Here is an 18,178-nt window from a genome sequence, read left to right on the forward strand (position 1 = left end):
AAATTTTACCTCCGTCATTTCCACCTATTGTCTCTAAAACTGATGAAAATTACATAGTTCACCTATTGTCTCTATTTTAAAGAAAAAAAATTCTAGTACTATAAAACATAATGTACTCAATACTCATTCAAGAGGGGGACCCACTATTTAATTGAGTCTCAAACATGAATAGATAATTCAAATATAAACTCAATAGCGTCAAAGCATACTTAATTCTATACTTGAGAGTACTATAAATTTTCTTGTAAAATTAACCAATTCAATACCAAGACATGTATCTTGCATAATTTTAAAAATTATGGCATAGGAACATTCTTAAAGAGAGACTTTAATCATGCCAATAAAACATGTATAACAAGTCGCTCCATATAAAGAGTAATGCTATTCAACCCCAATGGTGTTAAGCATCTAGATGGCAATTATATGACATTAAATAATAGATTCGTTTAAATTCAATATCACATGATTTATAATTATGCATAAGTGTTACCATCTAAACTGGTGATAGGTAGCATTATCCTAACAGAATCAAATTATACAGAACCCTAAACTGATCTCATTAAAACTAGAAACCAATCAAAACCTAATAGTTTAAATTATCCAAAAACGAAGAATCGATTGTGTTTCAGAGACACTAATAACCTTAAAACTGAAGAACAATTGTACTGTATTACATGAAGACGGCCCAAGAAAATGACATAAAAAGCATAAGAATAGTTGGAGTAGAAGTAGCAGCAGCAAACTCATATGCAGCACTGGCAGTTGTTGAGTTTGCTACCTGAGGAGGGCTTTCTGGCTCCAAAACTTTGATAATCATCTTGAGTCCCCTCTCACAGTGCCCTGCAACACCACTCATAAAATAGTACAAGCCCGGATGATCCAATGTATAGGTACTGTTTCCATTGTTGGAGAAGAACATAGGATGAGTCGATCGACATTTCTCGTATTCTTCTTCTGTCACCCCTAACACTGAATCCTTGGTATACTCGAAGTCTGCATTTCTATTCATTAGTACATTAAGAAAGCAAATTCTGAATTTTATGTAGATGTATATACTTGAAAATTTTCCACATAACATTTATCCTCTTGCTAGAGAGATTTTTAATAACTTATTTTTCCTCAAACTCATTTTCTCCAAAAAAAACTCACTTTTACCAAATCTATTTAAAAAAAAAATTAAAAAAAAAAAATAACATCAAACATGCCCTTAATTTGTCGTAATTAATACCCAAGAAGTATTTTATGAAGAGCCATTGTCGAGATTTTGAATTTATAAGGTTTTGTTATCAAATACATTTAAAGTTTATTATTAATTAAGCATGAACTATAAAAATGCATGTAGGAACAAAGAAATAAATACTACTTACACAGGGTGTCATTAATCTTGAACCTGTTCTTGGAAGCCCAATCATTGTATAGCTGATCATTCTTCGACGAGGGGACTGCCCAGCCTGCGTCGCCGCCGACGTGAAACTTGACACTATGCACTGCAACCAAGTGTAAGGCAAAGAACAAGTTGAACAGTATATAAATTTTGGAAGACATTTTCGGGGCTTCAAGAGAGTGTTCTTGCTTCGTTTATCTGCTGAACCTTTGTGTGCCAAGAGCAATACGCATAAACTGTAATATACAGTGTAGAGAGAGATTCGAGGAGAAAGATGTGGAGAATGTGGCTTTGTTAGCGGCAACAGTTTAGGAATATCGGCTATCTTTGACTTGGTATTAACTGTTACTCTACTGATTATTTTTATACAGAAACAATTATCTTACGCTTTGTTTGATTTTTATTTTTTGAGAATCACGTCTCTCCCACTTGTTCAATAAGAAAAATGTTTTTTTACGTTTTCATAATTTTTTTTCTTACTTTTTAATCATATTCAACAAAATAAATAAATAAATAAAAATAGTACTTTGAAATAAAAAAAAAAAAAAAAAAAAGCCAGCGGTAAATTTTATATACCTATATTATTATTATTTTTTTTTTTTAAGCAATCTCAAATCTTATATTATCACGCATGGCTTCAAATGCAGTTTCTTGAAACAAGTTTTGCACATTCAACCCAAAAAAAGCAGCAGCAGTAATAATAATAATAATAATAATAATAATAATAATAATAATAATAATAATAATAATAATAATAATAACGACGAATTTTTTTCAACGTATAAAATGTTATGAAAAAGTGTTTTTAATGGAGTTAATTGTCCCCAAAGTCACCCGACTTTAACCCTAACAGTAATTAGGTTATTAAACTTATATATATTTGCAGAAATCGTATCACTTGATTTCAATTTAATAAAATCAAAGACAACACATATGCCCCGTTTGGCCCCCATTATTGGATGTTATAATTTTTGGAATAACAATTTTTTTTAATTTTTTAATTTTTTTTTTAATTTTTGTGTGGAGAATGTGTAATTGGAAAAGAACGTATTTTTTTCTGTTTATATGTAATATTATTTTGTTGAAAAATGTGAGGTTAAAAAGAAAAAAAAGAAAAATGTATTATAAATTTAATGAGGCTCAAGCGGTCATTACAACACAATACTCTTAATTAACTGTTAAATTTAATGAGCAGACGTAGAAATCACCGTGAACTTGCTTGCCACATAAGCCACATATTAAACACTCAAGATGTCATGTATGTAAAGCAAATATTTTCATAAAAATGTTGAAAAGATTAATTAATGCTTATGATAATACAAATTATTGTTAATATTTTCCAAATAAAATTATTAATTACCTAAACGCAGTACAAAATTTATTTAAGGTTACAAATGTTAAGAATATGCTTGTATAACTATTACATTTTTTATTGTACTTTAAAGTTTATTAATTATCATAATGACACGATTCGCCTTGATAATAATAGTGAACATGAGTTGTGGCTTTAGCCGATCATGAATGTTAGACCAATAGTCGGTAATGTAGCAATTTTCTCTTTCAATTCTTCGAGTCATATGTCGGCTCCAATAATTATAAGAGAAACAACTCGATAATCGCGTTTAACGTTTACATGCAAGGACAAACACCAGAACTATCGTCGTTTTCATGGTCATGTAATTTCTAATGGCCGTTGTTCTCTCGAACCATACCCTTATTCCTTTGACACCAGAGGCGGATGGAGAGGAGGGTTGGGCACCAGCCAAAAGCAAATATTGACTTCTAAAAATTGGAAATTTTAGCCTAAATTCATGATGGAATAGAAAAGAATAAGAAATTAGGCAACTCAAAAATTAAGTTTAGCTTTGATTATTCAAATTTAATTTAAGACTCTACAACAATTGCATATTTATTTTATTCACATTCATGATACACAAATAACTTGTTATCAAATTAGGTATTTTATTTCATTCATATTTAACTAAGTTTAAATAGTTCACTTATATCAAATTAGTTTATTATATAACAAATAACTTTTATTGATTAAAGTAAATATAAATGACTTATTTCAACAATATGAGATGCCACATGTTTGATTAAACTTAAAAGTAATTAAATTTTTTCTAATGTATTTCTTCATATATTACTTATTTATACTTGTGAGTTAAAATTTTATTTATTTCGAACATGAAATGGATGTTATTATCAAAATAAGTAATATGCTATGTATTTAATTTTATTAGTTAAAAATATATTTGTTAAAACTTTGTAATGAGTGTCTAAAAATATATTCCGACACACTTTGTCACGAGCGTTTTGAGTTTAACCTTTTTCAACTAAATCTCGTGTGACATAGAACATCTTTTAAGGTACGAAATTATTGAAAAAAAAAATTAAATTTCGGCCCACACTAATATGTTTTTCTGGCTCCACCCCCAGTTTGACACCACCAAAAAGTGGGTACTGAATAATGAACCTTAAGAGCATTCGAACCCTTGTTTATAAGAGCAAACGTTCCTTTTAACTTCTAAGTGAAACCCTCCTTCACTCCCTTTTGTTCCTGCTACTGAATGCAAATAAGCAGGCTCTAAAATATGCCAAGTAATGTCACCAGGGTACTTTAGAAAAGGGGAGATTGTGCTATCGACTAGTAGCTCGATTCCGATTCTAGTGTACCCAACTGGTGGATAGTGAGGAACAAGATCGGCTTTGTTACGAACACTTAGTAGTATATGAAGTTTTTTCACAGACAGTAGAATTTCCTTAAAATTCAAGTCCCCGACTTGTGGACTGCCAAATTTGAATGCTGTCACAGGACAAGGATTTTTTGGTTTCTCACTTGGCCTGTTGTAACCATTGGCTACAATGTCTGCTGCACCTAAACTGAGGCCTGTTACGGTTATGCTAATTTCTTTGTTCTTGAATCTTTCAACTTGTCGCCTTACCTCCGATAAAACCTGGCCATTTAAACTCAATTATCAACGGAATTTACCTTTGATTGCTTATGTAACCTTACATATAAACTAATTTTTTGACTTCAAGAAAATTCCCAAAAAATATAGAGGTCGAATCCACTTGTGTGTCAGGTCAACTCCGTGGATCGTTTTGAGGTAGAGTAGACCGATGATCCTGTAGTCATTTTGGCCAGACCCAGGTACTTTTGTCACCTCGCAAATAAATAGTTTTTCAATTTTTTATTTCATTTTCCCCGCAGGTTCACCTAGATGCCTAGTAAAGATCGAGTTGATACAAATTCTTCTCTGTCAACAGCTTAGAGTACTCAATGACTGCATACCTAAAATATTAGTGTTTTCCAAATCTATAATATATGTCTTGTGCACTTGTTTTGTTGTATCTCGATTGTGTATCATTCGAAGTATAAATAGAAAGCATACCGCTGTTTACTTTAGCATCGCCAGTTAATTTTCCAAGAATCTTAGTTGCTGGTACGAGTGGGAAATCAAAATCTTTCACCCATTCTATTGCTTGAACTGTTCCTCTCCATGCAATCAAAATATCCCTTCTTCCGGGCAAAGGCCCAATAAAAAATTTTTTAAAGGTATTTTTTATTTTTTTCGTAAAAAACCAGTTTTTTATGTGTAAAATTTTTTTTTCCACGTAGCATCCCGGTTTGAAATTTTATAGCCCGGTCTTGGATCCAATCCTGATTGAATCCGTCCCTGCTACATACCCCATCCAATTTGATTCTTTGCACCAAGGTCCACTTGCTAAGGGCTTCTTTATAAATGCATTTGGTACACTGATGCTAGATGTTGTGTGTGTGTGTATATATATAGCACCGGTGACATGACACAATATTTAATTGATGAATAAATTAATGGTAGGTCCCATGTATTTAATGATTCACCAATTAAACGGTATGTCATGTCATCAAGCACCGGTGCTTAACATAAGCTAAGTATCGGTGCTTAGAAGATTATTTTCGTATGTATATATATTATCTTATTTATTTATTGTTTTTTAACGATTTCGTACTCGAAAGGATTACCCTTAATCCTACCCTGGCTAATAGGTTCCTCCTCGAATATTTGGTGCTCCCTGCATAACTGTTGAAGAGACGAGGACATTCAAACAACACTACCAGTCACTTGTGAAAGTCATTCATCCGTTAGACCTTTAACGAAAAAATGAAAATATTCTTGAATACACCGTGTTCGTATCATTACGTGAGACGTAACCTTAATAAACCTCTATTTGGTTTAGCTAAAAAACAAATTTTTAGTATATTATCGTAAAAATTGTGGATCCCATAAAATGTATGGTTGAAAATGAATTTGGAAAGAAATGGGGGCCAAACATGGGTTAAATGATTTCACAATACCTAGATAGTTTTTTGGATTTGAAAGTGTCGTAGGTTGCTTGAGCCATTTCGTCATGGTGAATAATGTATCGCCTCATATCAATGTCGAGAGGGTCCAACAGGTTCTTCCAGTTTTCCTGGCCATTAGGGAACCTCCATCGACGTGATATACCTTGCATCTTCTTTTAAAAATATTAAATTAAACAACTGTCTGATTAAGAATCTTCTATATATCCCTTGAAATGTATTTATACTTGCAGGTTTGACTTTTGAGTTCATTAAAATTAAAGAGTCCTAAATTAAGAATAACAAGACAGCTACAAGGAATCTTTGTGTTTGTTAACACACTAAATGTATGTTATTTATGTTGTGCATATGTATATACTCGTCAAGTTTTTATTATATATGATTTGAGTGTAAGAAAATGGATTTATTTGTAGAAGAATAAGCCGATTGTATCTATTGAGCAAATATAGGTTCGATCAAAATTTGTACCAAATGGGTGCGAAATATATTACCCTTTTAACACAACCAGGTTGATAACTCACTATAATTTTGCCGTAGTGTAAGAAAATTGACTTATTTTGTTTAATGGAGGTCATACTATAATAGATTCCTCTTTGCATACCTGCTGCTCCCTCCATATATTGATTGTTCTGCAGAGTTGAGTGTCGTAAGTTGCTTGAGCCATTTTTCCGTAGTGAATAATGTATCGCCTCACGTCAATGTCGAGGGGTCCAAAAGTTGTAATGAGAATGCAACATCATACTAAGCTGGATTTTGATACTTGCATATCGAGATTGACACCCCGATGTACAGATCCCTCACAACAAAAGGGAGCCCACGATAAATTAAAAAATAGTGAACCTCCTATTGTGAGGGGGTCGGTACACCAGGGTGTCAACCCCGGTGTACAAGTAACATGGTCCTATTGAACTAGTAATATTTTGTGATTTGATATTGATATTAGGGCTTAGCCACATCGAGAGGTTGAGATTTACTATCCTCATTTAGCTGTCACCATGCTAAAATTTTAAAACCGCGATATACCATCTCTTGTTAGAGACCAGGGAGGACTAGATTATAAATGTCATCTCCCTTGTTCACTATACCATGTTAGCCTCTTCCCATTTGCTAACAGAGCTAATGTACACGTGTCAAATTTAATGGGGAAACAGCCAAAAGGACAACTATGGGGTCAACCAAATGGAGACCGACTACAAATCCCACCCTGTACAACATGGAAAACTCGAATGACTATTGTTATTGCAATATTTTGCAGGGGAAAAACACACCATGATCAGCAAAAGCTACATAATACAACTTGCAAGAGTAATTAGAAGCTCTACTACTTACACACTGATTAAAAGTGAATCCATGGTGACAGCATCAAATGAGGCAAAGAATAGCTAACATCTTTTGAACTCATTATATACAAAAAGTTACATCGACGGCCTTCATTTTCAGGTTTTTTTACATTTTCCCGCAAGGATGAAACATTGGTGAAGGCGGCAGCTAAAGGGAAGAATAAAGCCTGAAGGTACGTAAAGGAAAAAAAAGGCCGACTGACCACACGCAAACACACCACCCAAAAATGAAACAAAAGGAATATAGTTTGAACCTCCACCTAATTGAACACTATCACTGGTTCATCCAACTCTACAATTAACAAATCAATATATAATGGAGAAACAGGGCAAAGTTCTAAACTAATTCTGCCTGCCTCCAAAAGAATATGCATCCAATCCTCCCAAAGGCCTACCCCGATAATGGTTAATCAAACTCTACAAACCCTACACTTCAATTGACGATAAAATGCACCAACCCAGAGTTATCAGTCAACGAGCATTGCTGCCACCAGCACAGCAAGGTAAGTACAGATACCTACCCCTTGTCCATGTTTGTTCATCTTATTCAGTCAGTACCCACAAATTCGGAATTTCATCCCAAAAATGATGGGCACATTCTCAAGGGCCAGACGAGAGCCACGTTGCAACCACTAGAGATCCACTAGACACCACCTAAACAAGTCTATGCTGACGTAAGCCCTTCCCAAATTGCGGTTGCATCAGTCGGGCATACAAACTACTCTTGCCCATTAATGTATCATGAGTACCTTCCTCCACAATTCGCCCACCATTAAGTACAACAATATTGTCTACATGCCTCATCATAGCAGCACGGTGTGCAATTAGAATCGTTGTTTTGTTCCCCATTACTAGAGTGTCAAGGGCTTCCTGCACCACCCGGCTTGACTCGGATTCGATGGACGAGCTGGCTTCATCCAATAATAAAATTGGTGCATTTTTCAAAACCACTCTGGCAATTGCAATTCTTTGCTTCTGTCCTGGAGTCAGATCTACGCCCCTCATTCCGACATGTGTGTCGTAACCATGAGGCAAACTGCTAATAAAATGATGATTTCTGGCCGAGTTGGATAAGAAAAATCAACATTTTTTAACTCAATGCTTCCATAAACATTGGGAGGTTTCAAGGCTGAATTATCATCTGGGTCAATCTTAGGCACTCGATCAATTATTTCAAAAACTGACGTCAAAGATTTTCTTCTCTTGAGAATATATGGTGCTAAACCAAAAGGCTCAACCAGTGCGAATGTAGCAAAAGAGAAAACCATGTATTCCTTCAGAGCTGTAGCCAAATTCATATACCCATTTTTGACAGAAAGGGCAGTATACCAAAGCAGAAGAGCATTGCAAGCAAAAAGAAGAAACTGGGAAAAGCCAAATGCAAAGCCAATTGCAAGTCCATGGAGAAAGCTTTTCTTGAATATTTGTCGAAGCTGCAACCTGTAGAGCTCCATTACCTTGTTACCGGCACAAAATGCTACAACAGTATAAATATTTCTAACTGCATCCTCAAGGACCAAAGAGGCCTTCCTATGCATCTCCTGAATGCCCTTTGAAAATCCAGCAAGCCACAATTTCTGCACAATTTAGTTCAACATACTGTGAAGTTTGGGGGTTAAAATGATTTAGCGTTATTCTTAAATTGTTATCAGTTAATGTAGGAGGAAAACAATATTTGAGAAGGGGAGAGCTAGTAACACATCATCACATATCAGTTCCGTTACGATTGTTCCTGAGGTGATAAAAAAATACACATAGCAAACTACATACCTGGGCTATTGCAGAAACAGTAAGAACAGGCAGAGTAGCCAAGGCCACAAGTGCCAACCGCCACTGCAGTAACATCCCAATGAGAACAGCCACCATAACAGCTGCAGTGTCTTGTATAAATATGGATAGCCGGTTGCTAAAAGCAGCTCTAACAAAAGTAGCATCATTTGCCAAGCGCATGGACAAGTTATCAGCACTATTCTCTTCATCGTCAAACCATCCAACTTCATTGCGAAGCATTGCTGTCGAAGAAAGCAGTCAGAAAATCAGAGCATTCATCAGATTAAATTCATTATTCACATAACATGCTTACAATGTCAAAAGGACAGCTTATTCAAGATAAAAATAATAGTTACAATTATGAGTCAAACCAGCAAAGAATAAAATTACTATAGGTATGTAATCAGGTACCTGAAAACATCATTCTCCGAACACGTTCGGTCATTTTTTCCCCCATTATGCCAAAATAGAAGTGCTGCAAAAAGTTGGCAATGACTGTTACAATTCCCATGCCAGCAATGATTAAGCACCACCTGTCTACTTCTTGGCGTAAGTGATGTTTTTCATCAGTTCTATAATATGCTGTTACTATGAGTGAGATAACATAAGCGAGCACGGGATTAAAAGAGCCAAAAATTGCTGCACCAGTGCTTCCCAAAACAGCATAAAGCCACTCTGCAAGGCTAAGCTCTACAAGCCTCCAAAAGGATGGCTCTCCTCGAGGATGTTTGTCCTTGGTTTCTTTTGCTCTCATTGGCACATCATCAAATTGACCAAGGGGTCGACTGAATGTTTGAGAATGAGAACGTTCATTTTTTGGATCAGATGTCAAAAGTGGTGAGACAGGAGATTCAGGATCTGACGCATTGTTCATTTGTTGATGTGAAGGGTGAACATCAATCTTGGGTAGCTCTGGAAGTCTCATTTCAAAACTATCCTGCCTTTTGATAGATGGTTCTTTATCTGTTGAATCCAAGGAAACACCATTTTCAATTATTTGTTCTGACGGAGGGCTCTGAACCCTTGGAGATGTTTGTGAGTCAAATGTAACATCAGCTGGCCTAAACACATGGAAGCCGGATACCCTCTGAAGAGATGGTGACTTGGCCATTTTAGGAGATGATGGCTCTTGGAAGCTGTGACTTGCGGAAGAATCTTTTTCAATCTGGAAAGTAGCAGTATCCTTGTAGTTCCTCACTGGCATCCTGATGAAGATAATGAAGCCATGTCAGTATGATAAGTTAATTATCAGCATTAGCACAAAAATGATTATCACATGGAAGGGTTCAAAACAAAAATATGATCTGACAAGATATCAACTCATTTCTGAACAAAGAATCATTCACAAACAATATATCATGATGTTCCAAAACAGGAATTATATAGCTCCTCTACAGTACCTCCGTGGAAGTTTTGCAGCTTCTTCATTTTTGAGAAGCTCAGCATAAAGGCCATCCAAGTTTATTAGTTCATCATGTGTCCCCATTTCAACGAGTTGGCCTTCTTCCATTACAGCAATGTAATCAGCATTCTTAATCAGACTAAGCCGTCTAGCAATTATTATTGTTGATCTGCCTAACATGAGAAGATCCAGCGTCTCCTGAACAGCTCGTTCAGCTTCAAAATCAAGTCCACCAGTAACCTCATCTAGCAGTAGGATAGATGGATTAGAAAGCACAGCTCTAGCAACAGAAAGTTTAATTTTCTGCTCCTCCGTCATTGCTAAACCGGCCCTACCAATCTGAAAATCAAGGCTTAGTTGATATAATGCAACGAAACTTGAACAGATAAACCAGAACCCAAGAACAGATATAGTAATTTATGCAAATAAACCTGAGTATTATATCCATTATCCAGCGAACTGATAAATGTATGTGCATGTGCAATTTTTGCAGCTTCTTCAATTTGGTCTAAAGAAGCATTTCGTCCATAAGCAATGTTTTCTTTGACACTCAAACTTAATAAAGCAGGTTCCTGGGTGACTAAACCAATTTGGCTTCTTAGCCACTCCAGCTTCAGATTTTTTATATTTTCACCATCCAAAAGAACTTCACCTGCAAGAAAGAGAGAAGGATTCGAGACATTTAGGGAGATACTTGAATAAATTGATCCCCAAAATGTGATTTGAAACTTTTGTGCTAATAATACCTAATGTCGGATCATAAAACCGTTCCATAAGCGGTATAATACTACTTTTACCAGAGCCATTTCTGCCAACAAGTGCGACAGCCTTTTTAGCTGGTACAGTGAGGTAAAACCCACTCAATATAGGAATCTCAGGACGGGAGAGATAGCTGAAATAAACATTTCGAAACTCTATGTTTCCTTGTACGAAACCAAGGGTGACACCATCATGATTGGCAGTGGAGGATGAACGACTTATCATCTCAAACAGTCTATAAGCAGCAATTCTCCCTTGCTCAAAAGAATAGAAATTTGTTGCTGCTTGATTCAGCCCACTATCAAACACAAATGCAATAAATAAGTAAAATTGCAGAGTAGAGATGCAATAATTAGAAGAGAGGATGAGTTACTTACAGGCCACTCAAAATAACAGCGAATAGTGCTGTTACAATTTCTCCCCCATGAGCTTTTCCATGTATAACTAGGAACCTTCCAACCCAAAGTTGTAAGGCACAAGAACAGATTGCAAGCCCATAAGTGAAACCGAGTCCAAGTCCTTGCACGAGACTTATTAATATACCATATCTCAGAGTAGCTTGAAGTGAAGTTGCATAAGAATATTTTGCCAATGTCTCGTTCGTAAATGCATATAACGTTCTAATATAAGACACTGCCTGCAGAATGAGAAAAAGTAAAAAATAAGAAAGAAATGGTTGCATATGAACATCTCAAGAAACCAAGAAACCGTGGCTAAGAACAATAAAGTCAAAGATGGTTGTTTTCCAGGTCACTATGCTAGCAAAGCATAGGAAACCTTCTCCAAATTTTGTAGAAAGTTCAAATTTTATGAGCTTAACACAAAACTAAATAGATATTTGATAGAATTATTGCATCTTTCTTCTGTGTACCTTGGTATTTTTGCATGCAATACAAGTGGATGTTGATTGTCCTATGTGTACAGCATAAACCCGTAATGATGTAAATGTAATTGGTCTCTGTGTCCAAAATAAGAGCAGAGTTCTAAAAAATGAAGCCCCTGCAGAAGTGGGGTTAAGGATGCTAAAGAGATTATGTGCGTTCCATATTTATGCTTTTTATTCTCAGTCACTCATCACGTAATTTTGGAGATAAGTCATGTCCCATTCCCAGTGTTACTGAATTTCAAGTGCAATCCACAAGTAGGGGTATACCAAACCCCCACCTAGGCATAGGTGGTGTTTGGAGATGAAAAACAAGGATGCCAGATGCCAAATCTGAGTTTGAAAAAGTAGCAATGGACTACTATAAATTCATTAAAGATCTCCTGTACTTGTAAAGTGTTATTTCTTCTCTTTCCATCCTCTACTTTCTTCAGAAGAATATGCATAGACCATGACAAGCAGTTCCAGGCGCTTCAGTTCCCCGTGGGTCTTAAGATTGTTCAAAATCTGCAGCTTTTTACCACTTTCATCGACGTTTATAAATTTATAGTGAAACTCATATATAAATTCATTAAAGATCTCTCTTATTAGCACAATGTTTCGTCTCTTTCCTACCCTTTTAAACCACCCTTCTGTTGGATGGCTATGGCTGGAGGATGTATAATTGCGTAAAACTCTTTTCTGGGGAGGGAAAAGCAAATAGGTTAAAATCTAAATGATTTATACTCCAGAAAGGAACTATTAAATGAATATCTTGTACGCAATAATTCACAGTACTGTTTAGACAACAGCAAATACATTTGCAGAATATAAATAAATAAAGTAAAATGACCTCTCACTAGAACTTCCTTATAAAGCCCACCCCCATTTGGCAATTTTTTTTTTTTTGGAGAATGTGTGGTTGAAAAAGAAGATTTTTTTTTTTTTTTTTGATTTACATGTAATATTATTTTATGGGAGATTGTGTGATTGAAAATAGGAGAGAAAAATTTTGAAAGAGAAAGGGGGGCAAACAGGAGCAAATTAGGCAGGTACGTATCAGATTACTAGTGCAAATTAGGTGGTCACTACTTCCATTTATAACAACAAATAACTAACTAAAGTAATAAGGGTCTTAAATAACAGAGATACACACAGAGCATAGAAGGAACAGGCTTGTTTTTGTTGCGATATTTTAAATTCGAAGTTTATCTGCAGAACATGTCTGGCTGTGCTTAAAGATTATTTTCCTCAAAGGTAAGTGAAATGAGTCACTTTGAAAGACATGTTTGGCAAAATAAGTAACTCAGAACTAAGTTTCCCTTGCTTCTAAACACAGCCAAACACGTTCTTAGTATGATCTCACAAGACTTCAAAGATATAACTAAATGTTCCAGCAGATGTCAATTTTGCAGGGAAATTTTTAGAGATAGAGGAAAGGCAGATGATTCGACCTGCTCTGCAATACTTGCTGCTTCAGCATATGCATCTTGGATATTCTCCGCAAGTCTATGCAGAAATATATTTGATATTCCTCCTGCAGCAACAATGAATGGACCTGTAGCTAAAGTTATAAGGGCAATCTGCCAACAGTTGACAAATCCAATCACCAGACCACTGATGAAAGTAGCCATATTATGAATATAGTTACCAACCTGTCACATCAGAATACATTTATTGATATCATACTAATATAGTAAAATAAAAAGCAAGCTAAAAAGAAGTTCATGAGCAGAAATAACGAAACTGAACATACTTTTTCACTAAGAGCGGATTGAATGAGCAGCACATCACTCAGCACTTGGCTCACAATGTCTCCATTGTTGCCATAAGTATCAAAAAAGCTCATGTCTTGATTAAGTAGTACTTGTACATATCTTGACCTGATCACTGCAGTCTGCCTTTCTCCAGTAAGAATCCAGCATGATACCTCTATTATGTAAAAGATAATATGAGAAATGAAATATCAAAACGTTGACGTAGTCAATGGCAGCACAGGAAGACAGAAGCATATCAGGAATAATAATGGCATAGCAGCCTTTAACAATTAAACACCAGGCTTACCAATCCAACCAGCAACAAAAACTCCCACGGCAATGTAAACAATTGTTAAAGCAAGCTGCAAAATTCCCAAAGTAGCATTAGCTGGCAACACATATGGGACTGGAACATCCTTACAAAATTTCATATCTATGTAAATGAAAAATTCATCAGTTTTTCGCTAAGAGCAGATTTATCCTGTACTGTTCTTCGTAAACAATGTTTATGGCATATCTATGTAAACAAATGGTTTGCAAACTAATATCAACAGTTTCTTTTCTCTTTGTAAATAATTGGTTTGTAAGGTTCTTCTATCTCAATCGTGCAGTTTAAAGCTACCGAAAGGGGGGTATGAAAGAACTATTGGTTTGCACAGTTCTTCGTAAATCAATTACACAGTTTAAGGATACCAGAAGGGGCACGAAGAGAAGAAAAAATGTGACTATTAATCTGGGCAAACCAGTTGTAAACAATGTTAATGGTCATATGAAAGCACACTTTAACGCCTAAGAGATTCCTTTTTAATAATACAGTGTACATAAAAGAGAAGAAATGATAGTGTCATGATAGCACCAAGAGATTATTTAAAAATTGCATTACTAATTTAGAGGGTGAGGCAAGATATTACCTACTTATCATCCTCTTGCTTCCATATCTAATCACAAACTTCTATAATTTATATGTGGTGCTGACTTCTAAGTAATAAACAATCACCTTGCCTTACTTTTTCTTGGTAAGTGAAACAACTAATCACACGATCTATTCAACCAAATTTTGGAAAACTCTAGTTTGATAACAAATTAGCCAATTGAAGTTCCCTTGCCCTTCTCTAAATGACAGTCAATGTAGGAAAGCTCGATCATAACTGAAGTGCAACAGGACTGAAATTGAGCGATACATCACAAAGTCTAACTTGATCTTACACCAATCATGAATATTTTGAGCAAATAATAAAGGAAATGCTACTTGAAGCTCCCTTTAATTTATCAGGTGGGTTCTTATTTCCAGTACAGTGTATTTGCCAATATATTACTGAAGGTAGCAACAGAACACCACCCCACCACTGGTAAAAATCTAATACATCGATATATATAATAAAAATTGATTACAACCTAAGACAAGAACGTTAAAGTATAACATGATATTAATTCAGAGAAATTTGCAGCCAGAGTCCCCAGACTATGCCAAATAATGCACATGGACCCTCAATCAATTTTGTTTTTGACCCCAAACATTCAATTTCAGTGCAAGCCAATCCCCAACAGATGGAAACCATCACCTAATCACATGACTTGCATGTCATCTTTCTCATGGGGTTATTTAAATCAACCATGTTCGAAACCAATAAATAAAAGAGAGAAAGATAAGGAAGAAAACAAAAGAAACTAAAAAAGAAAAATATCGAACACAAGCCCACCATTCCAATTCCCCCTCCCCTGCCTTTGTCAGCAGCTTTCCTCTCCGAAACCCCCCTGCCCCACCCCAAACAAGCAATAAGCCACTGACCAAAGGTCTAAATGGAGAATCCATTTTGATTGCACAATCTGCCAAGTCTCCTAATTACATTACTCACAGTGAAGAGTTAGCAAGAACTGATTTGGTTTTCAAATTTTGAACCATGAACCATAACCATATAAAAAGAAAAAAGGAACCAGAGGATTTTAGCTGTAGAGGGCTTATCATTGGCACTATATAGATTGCTTCTGAAAAGAAATTATTGTCAAAAAGCCTTTAAGAAATCATTTTCTTTCATGCTGTTATGCTGTTTTCCAGGCTACACGCCCAAGATTTATGGCAAATCAAATATATCCAGAAACAGCAAACACAGAGTGGGTTTGGGAATGGCTTGGGGGCGGCACAGACGGTTATGGTGGAGGCAATGGGGATGTTGTGGATGGCAGGATGAATATGGAGATGGGGGACAGGTTTTTCTATTTTCTTTTCTTCTTCCTTTTTTTTGGTTTTGTTTTTTTGTTTTCTTTACTTTTTAAATTAGCTTTTAGTGAGATGGAGATAAGTTGATGAAAATAATCTTCTAAAAAAGATTCCATGAGAGGTTGATTAATAATAAAAAAAAGTGATAGTTTTCATTTAGGATGGACCAACTTGAACCAAAATTGAAAGTTGGCGAAATTAAGGCCTAAAAAAATTATTTGAGGACACATTGGAAAAACTTGGGGGTCTACAGCTACAAATTTTCGGTCATACACATCAATTTGTCACCTTTTAGTAGTACATAGCAGCACCATCATATATATCCCTTCTTACCTAATTGGCATGTTGAATGACAATCCTGCCTAATAACTATCCTCTGGAAAGCTTGTTTCACACCCAATTAGTTAAAAAGGCCAGGACCTAAAAGTGCACAAACACATTGACTTGCAATAAAAAATTATAATATTTATTGTAGTTCTACTATCACAGTATCACATAGCCACGTATTACGATATTAATTGGCTTACAGCTAAATGACACATAGAATCTCCAAATCATCCATTACATCTTTTCCATATATACAGAAAAGGTAAAATCTCATCACTGGCCAGCTAACATTTGTACCAAGTAATACTGAACAACTAGTCATATCGATAACTTAATAAGCAACACGTGCAATAAACTTTCGACCCCCTAATAAACCTCAAACACTATTCCAGAAGCATTTTGACTATTTGCACAATCCAAACTTGCAGTCACTACAAAAGCAACTGTTATCCAATACCTTTGAACCCAGATAAACCCAAAGGAAGAAGAACTATAATAAATAAGACAAATAAACTTGTTAAATAACCTTTATAATAACCTAAATGCCTCCAGCTCCATGTGGAGAGAGAAAAATAATAATAATAACCTTTACTGATGAAAGTTCATGTTTCCTTAGAGAAGTCTCCTCAGTAACAACTTAAACTTCCCTTTTTAGTTAAATAAAATGAAATGAACACGTTATCAGAATTTCAGAAGTTATATTTATTTAAAAAGTAATGAAACAATCTTGATTTGGTAAATAAAGAAGTCCAATTGCCACCCAGCTTCCAGCAGTAGCAAGTTTTAAAATCTTGCCTAGACATACTGATAATCAAAGTAAGCTAGTTAGATAGTCGCAGTTAAGAAGTGAATTTATTTATATCGACGAATTCACCCCGGCATACATACGAATATGTTTCCATATAGAGCAAGATACAAGCATTCTGCTCTATTGAATGAAACAGTTTACTCTAAACTCGGCAATTCTACTCAATTACCACAAACACCATCAATGTAACTACAAACTGAAAGCTAAAGCTTGGGTTTTATGAAAATAGAAATATGCTAAAAGTATTATGAATACCTCAGTGAACTCGTCAAAGAGCTTGTCAGGTGGGTCGGAGTCATGGCGAAGAAGCTGAATGATTTTGGCGAAATAATGCAAGTAAACAACGAGGGCAGTGCCATGGGCGGCGGCAGCAAGAGATCCAACTACCATCAGACCCCAGTCGAGCCGGTCAGCACAGACAAACAGTTGGGAGAAGGGTACAGCGCCTGGTGGCGGCTCGATCTCATCTGCCTCGGCATCGATCTCGTCCTCCACCTCGACCGGCATGGCATCCACAGCGCTCGCGTCCAGGTACGGTGACGGAGATTCCGGTGGCTCAGACACCTCCGACACCGGCGTCAAAGGCTGTATGTGCGGCGGCGACCACCCAAATAGCCCCCTTGATATCATCATCTGTACTTAAAACCTCAGTCCCAAAACCACTGTAGAAAACCCTAGAAAACAGAAAGATGCTCAACTTAGATCAGATGAATTCTAGATTGATTAGTGGGGTTGGAACTTTTCAATTAGAGCAATACTCAAGATTGCAATTGTGAAGAGAGAAGAAATGAATTGAGGGGTCAAGTTGGGTGACTCGGAGGCTTGACTCAGTCAAAGAAGGCGGATTAAGAATTGGGTTGACTCAATAACGGAAACATGCCAGAACTCGGAAGGCCAGTAAAACGACGACGTCTCGGAGAGAATAGTCGTCCAGGGTTGAAGGAAGCGTTTGGTTGGCATTGTTATTATTATTCAAGGAAAGGCGATGGTGGTACAGTTGTGAATATCTCAGGGAGTTTACCGTATATTTACGCAGGAGTAGATGACAGGTGTTATTCAATCATTGGTTGATTCTTGGTTCATTGTCAATGGAACAAGAGCATGGAACTATGGGAAGTCAAACGACGACGCTTCGCGCGTCTTATGCTTTTTGCGTCTGTGCCAGGCCAAATTATCTGCCACCATTTTATCAAGGCCTTTGCC

General features: G+C 36.1%; 3 protein-coding genes across 3 annotated transcripts; all 3 read right to left on the bottom strand.

The window, feature by feature from the left end:
- Positions 1-490: 490 nt before the first annotated feature.
- Positions 491-1,602, bottom strand: LOC111406949 (mavicyanin-like). The gene is made up of 2 exons (XM_023036302.1): positions 1,368-1,602; positions 491-993 (listed from the first exon to the last, which is right to left on the bottom strand). The coding sequence occupies exons 1-2, from the start codon at positions 1,543-1,545 to the stop codon at positions 671-673; spliced, it is 501 nt and encodes a 166-aa protein (XP_022892070.1). The 5' UTR covers positions 1,546-1,602; the 3' UTR covers positions 491-670.
- A 2,259-nt stretch (positions 1,603-3,861) lies between these two features.
- LOC111406526 (phospholipase A1-IIgamma-like) lies at positions 3,862-6,396 on the bottom strand. The gene is made up of 4 exons (XM_023035937.1): positions 6,334-6,396; positions 5,381-5,451; positions 4,790-4,904; positions 3,862-4,341 (listed from the first exon to the last, which is right to left on the bottom strand). Exons 1-4 carry the CDS (start codon positions 6,394-6,396, stop codon positions 3,862-3,864), a joined length of 729 nt encoding a protein of 242 aa, XP_022891705.1.
- Positions 6,397-7,099: 703 nt separating this feature from the next.
- Positions 7,100-17,977, bottom strand: LOC111405496 (ABC transporter B family member 20-like). The gene is given in 12 exon segments (XM_023034405.1): positions 7,100-8,124; positions 8,127-8,649; positions 8,843-9,084; positions 9,254-10,047; positions 10,243-10,583; positions 10,676-10,896; positions 10,991-11,301; positions 11,381-11,640; positions 13,320-13,520; positions 13,622-13,797; positions 13,930-13,984; positions 17,231-17,977. Coding segments are annotated over 12 exon segments (3,900 nt in total). The 5' UTR covers positions 17,609-17,977; the 3' UTR covers positions 7,100-7,726.
- Between the last annotated feature and the right edge of the window lie 201 nt (positions 17,978-18,178).

This window comes from Olea europaea, chromosome 12 (assembly GCF_002742605.1).
Source record: "Olea europaea var. sylvestris chromosome 12, O_europaea_v1, whole genome shotgun sequence".
In the NCBI taxonomy this organism is placed as follows: Eukaryota; Viridiplantae; Streptophyta; class Magnoliopsida; order Lamiales; family Oleaceae; genus Olea; species Olea europaea.

What these genes read in the sequence shown, in the direction of transcription:
- LOC111406949 (XM_023036302.1), bottom strand. Translation starts at nt 1,545, where the DNA reads ATGTCTTCCAAAATTTATATACTGTTCAACTTGTTCTTTGCCTTACAC. An exon ending in CAAGATTAATGACACCCTGT is followed by an intron (nt 994 to 1,367) that starts GTAAGTAGTATT and finishes ATAGAAATGCAG; the next exon opens with ACTTCGAGTATACCAAGGAT.
- LOC111406526 (XM_023035937.1), bottom strand. Translation starts at nt 6,396, where the DNA reads ATGGCTCAAGCAACTTACGACACTCAACTCTGCAGAACAATCAATATA. An exon ending in ATATATGGAGGGAGCAGCAG is followed by an intron (nt 5,452 to 6,333) that starts GTATGCAAAGAG and finishes TCTCTTCAACAG; the next exon opens with TTATGCAGGGAGCACCAAAT. An exon ending in AATTAACTGGCGATGCTAAA is followed by an intron (nt 4,342 to 4,789) that starts GTAAACAGCGGT and finishes TTAAATGGCCAG; the next exon opens with GTTTTATCGGAGGTAAGGCG.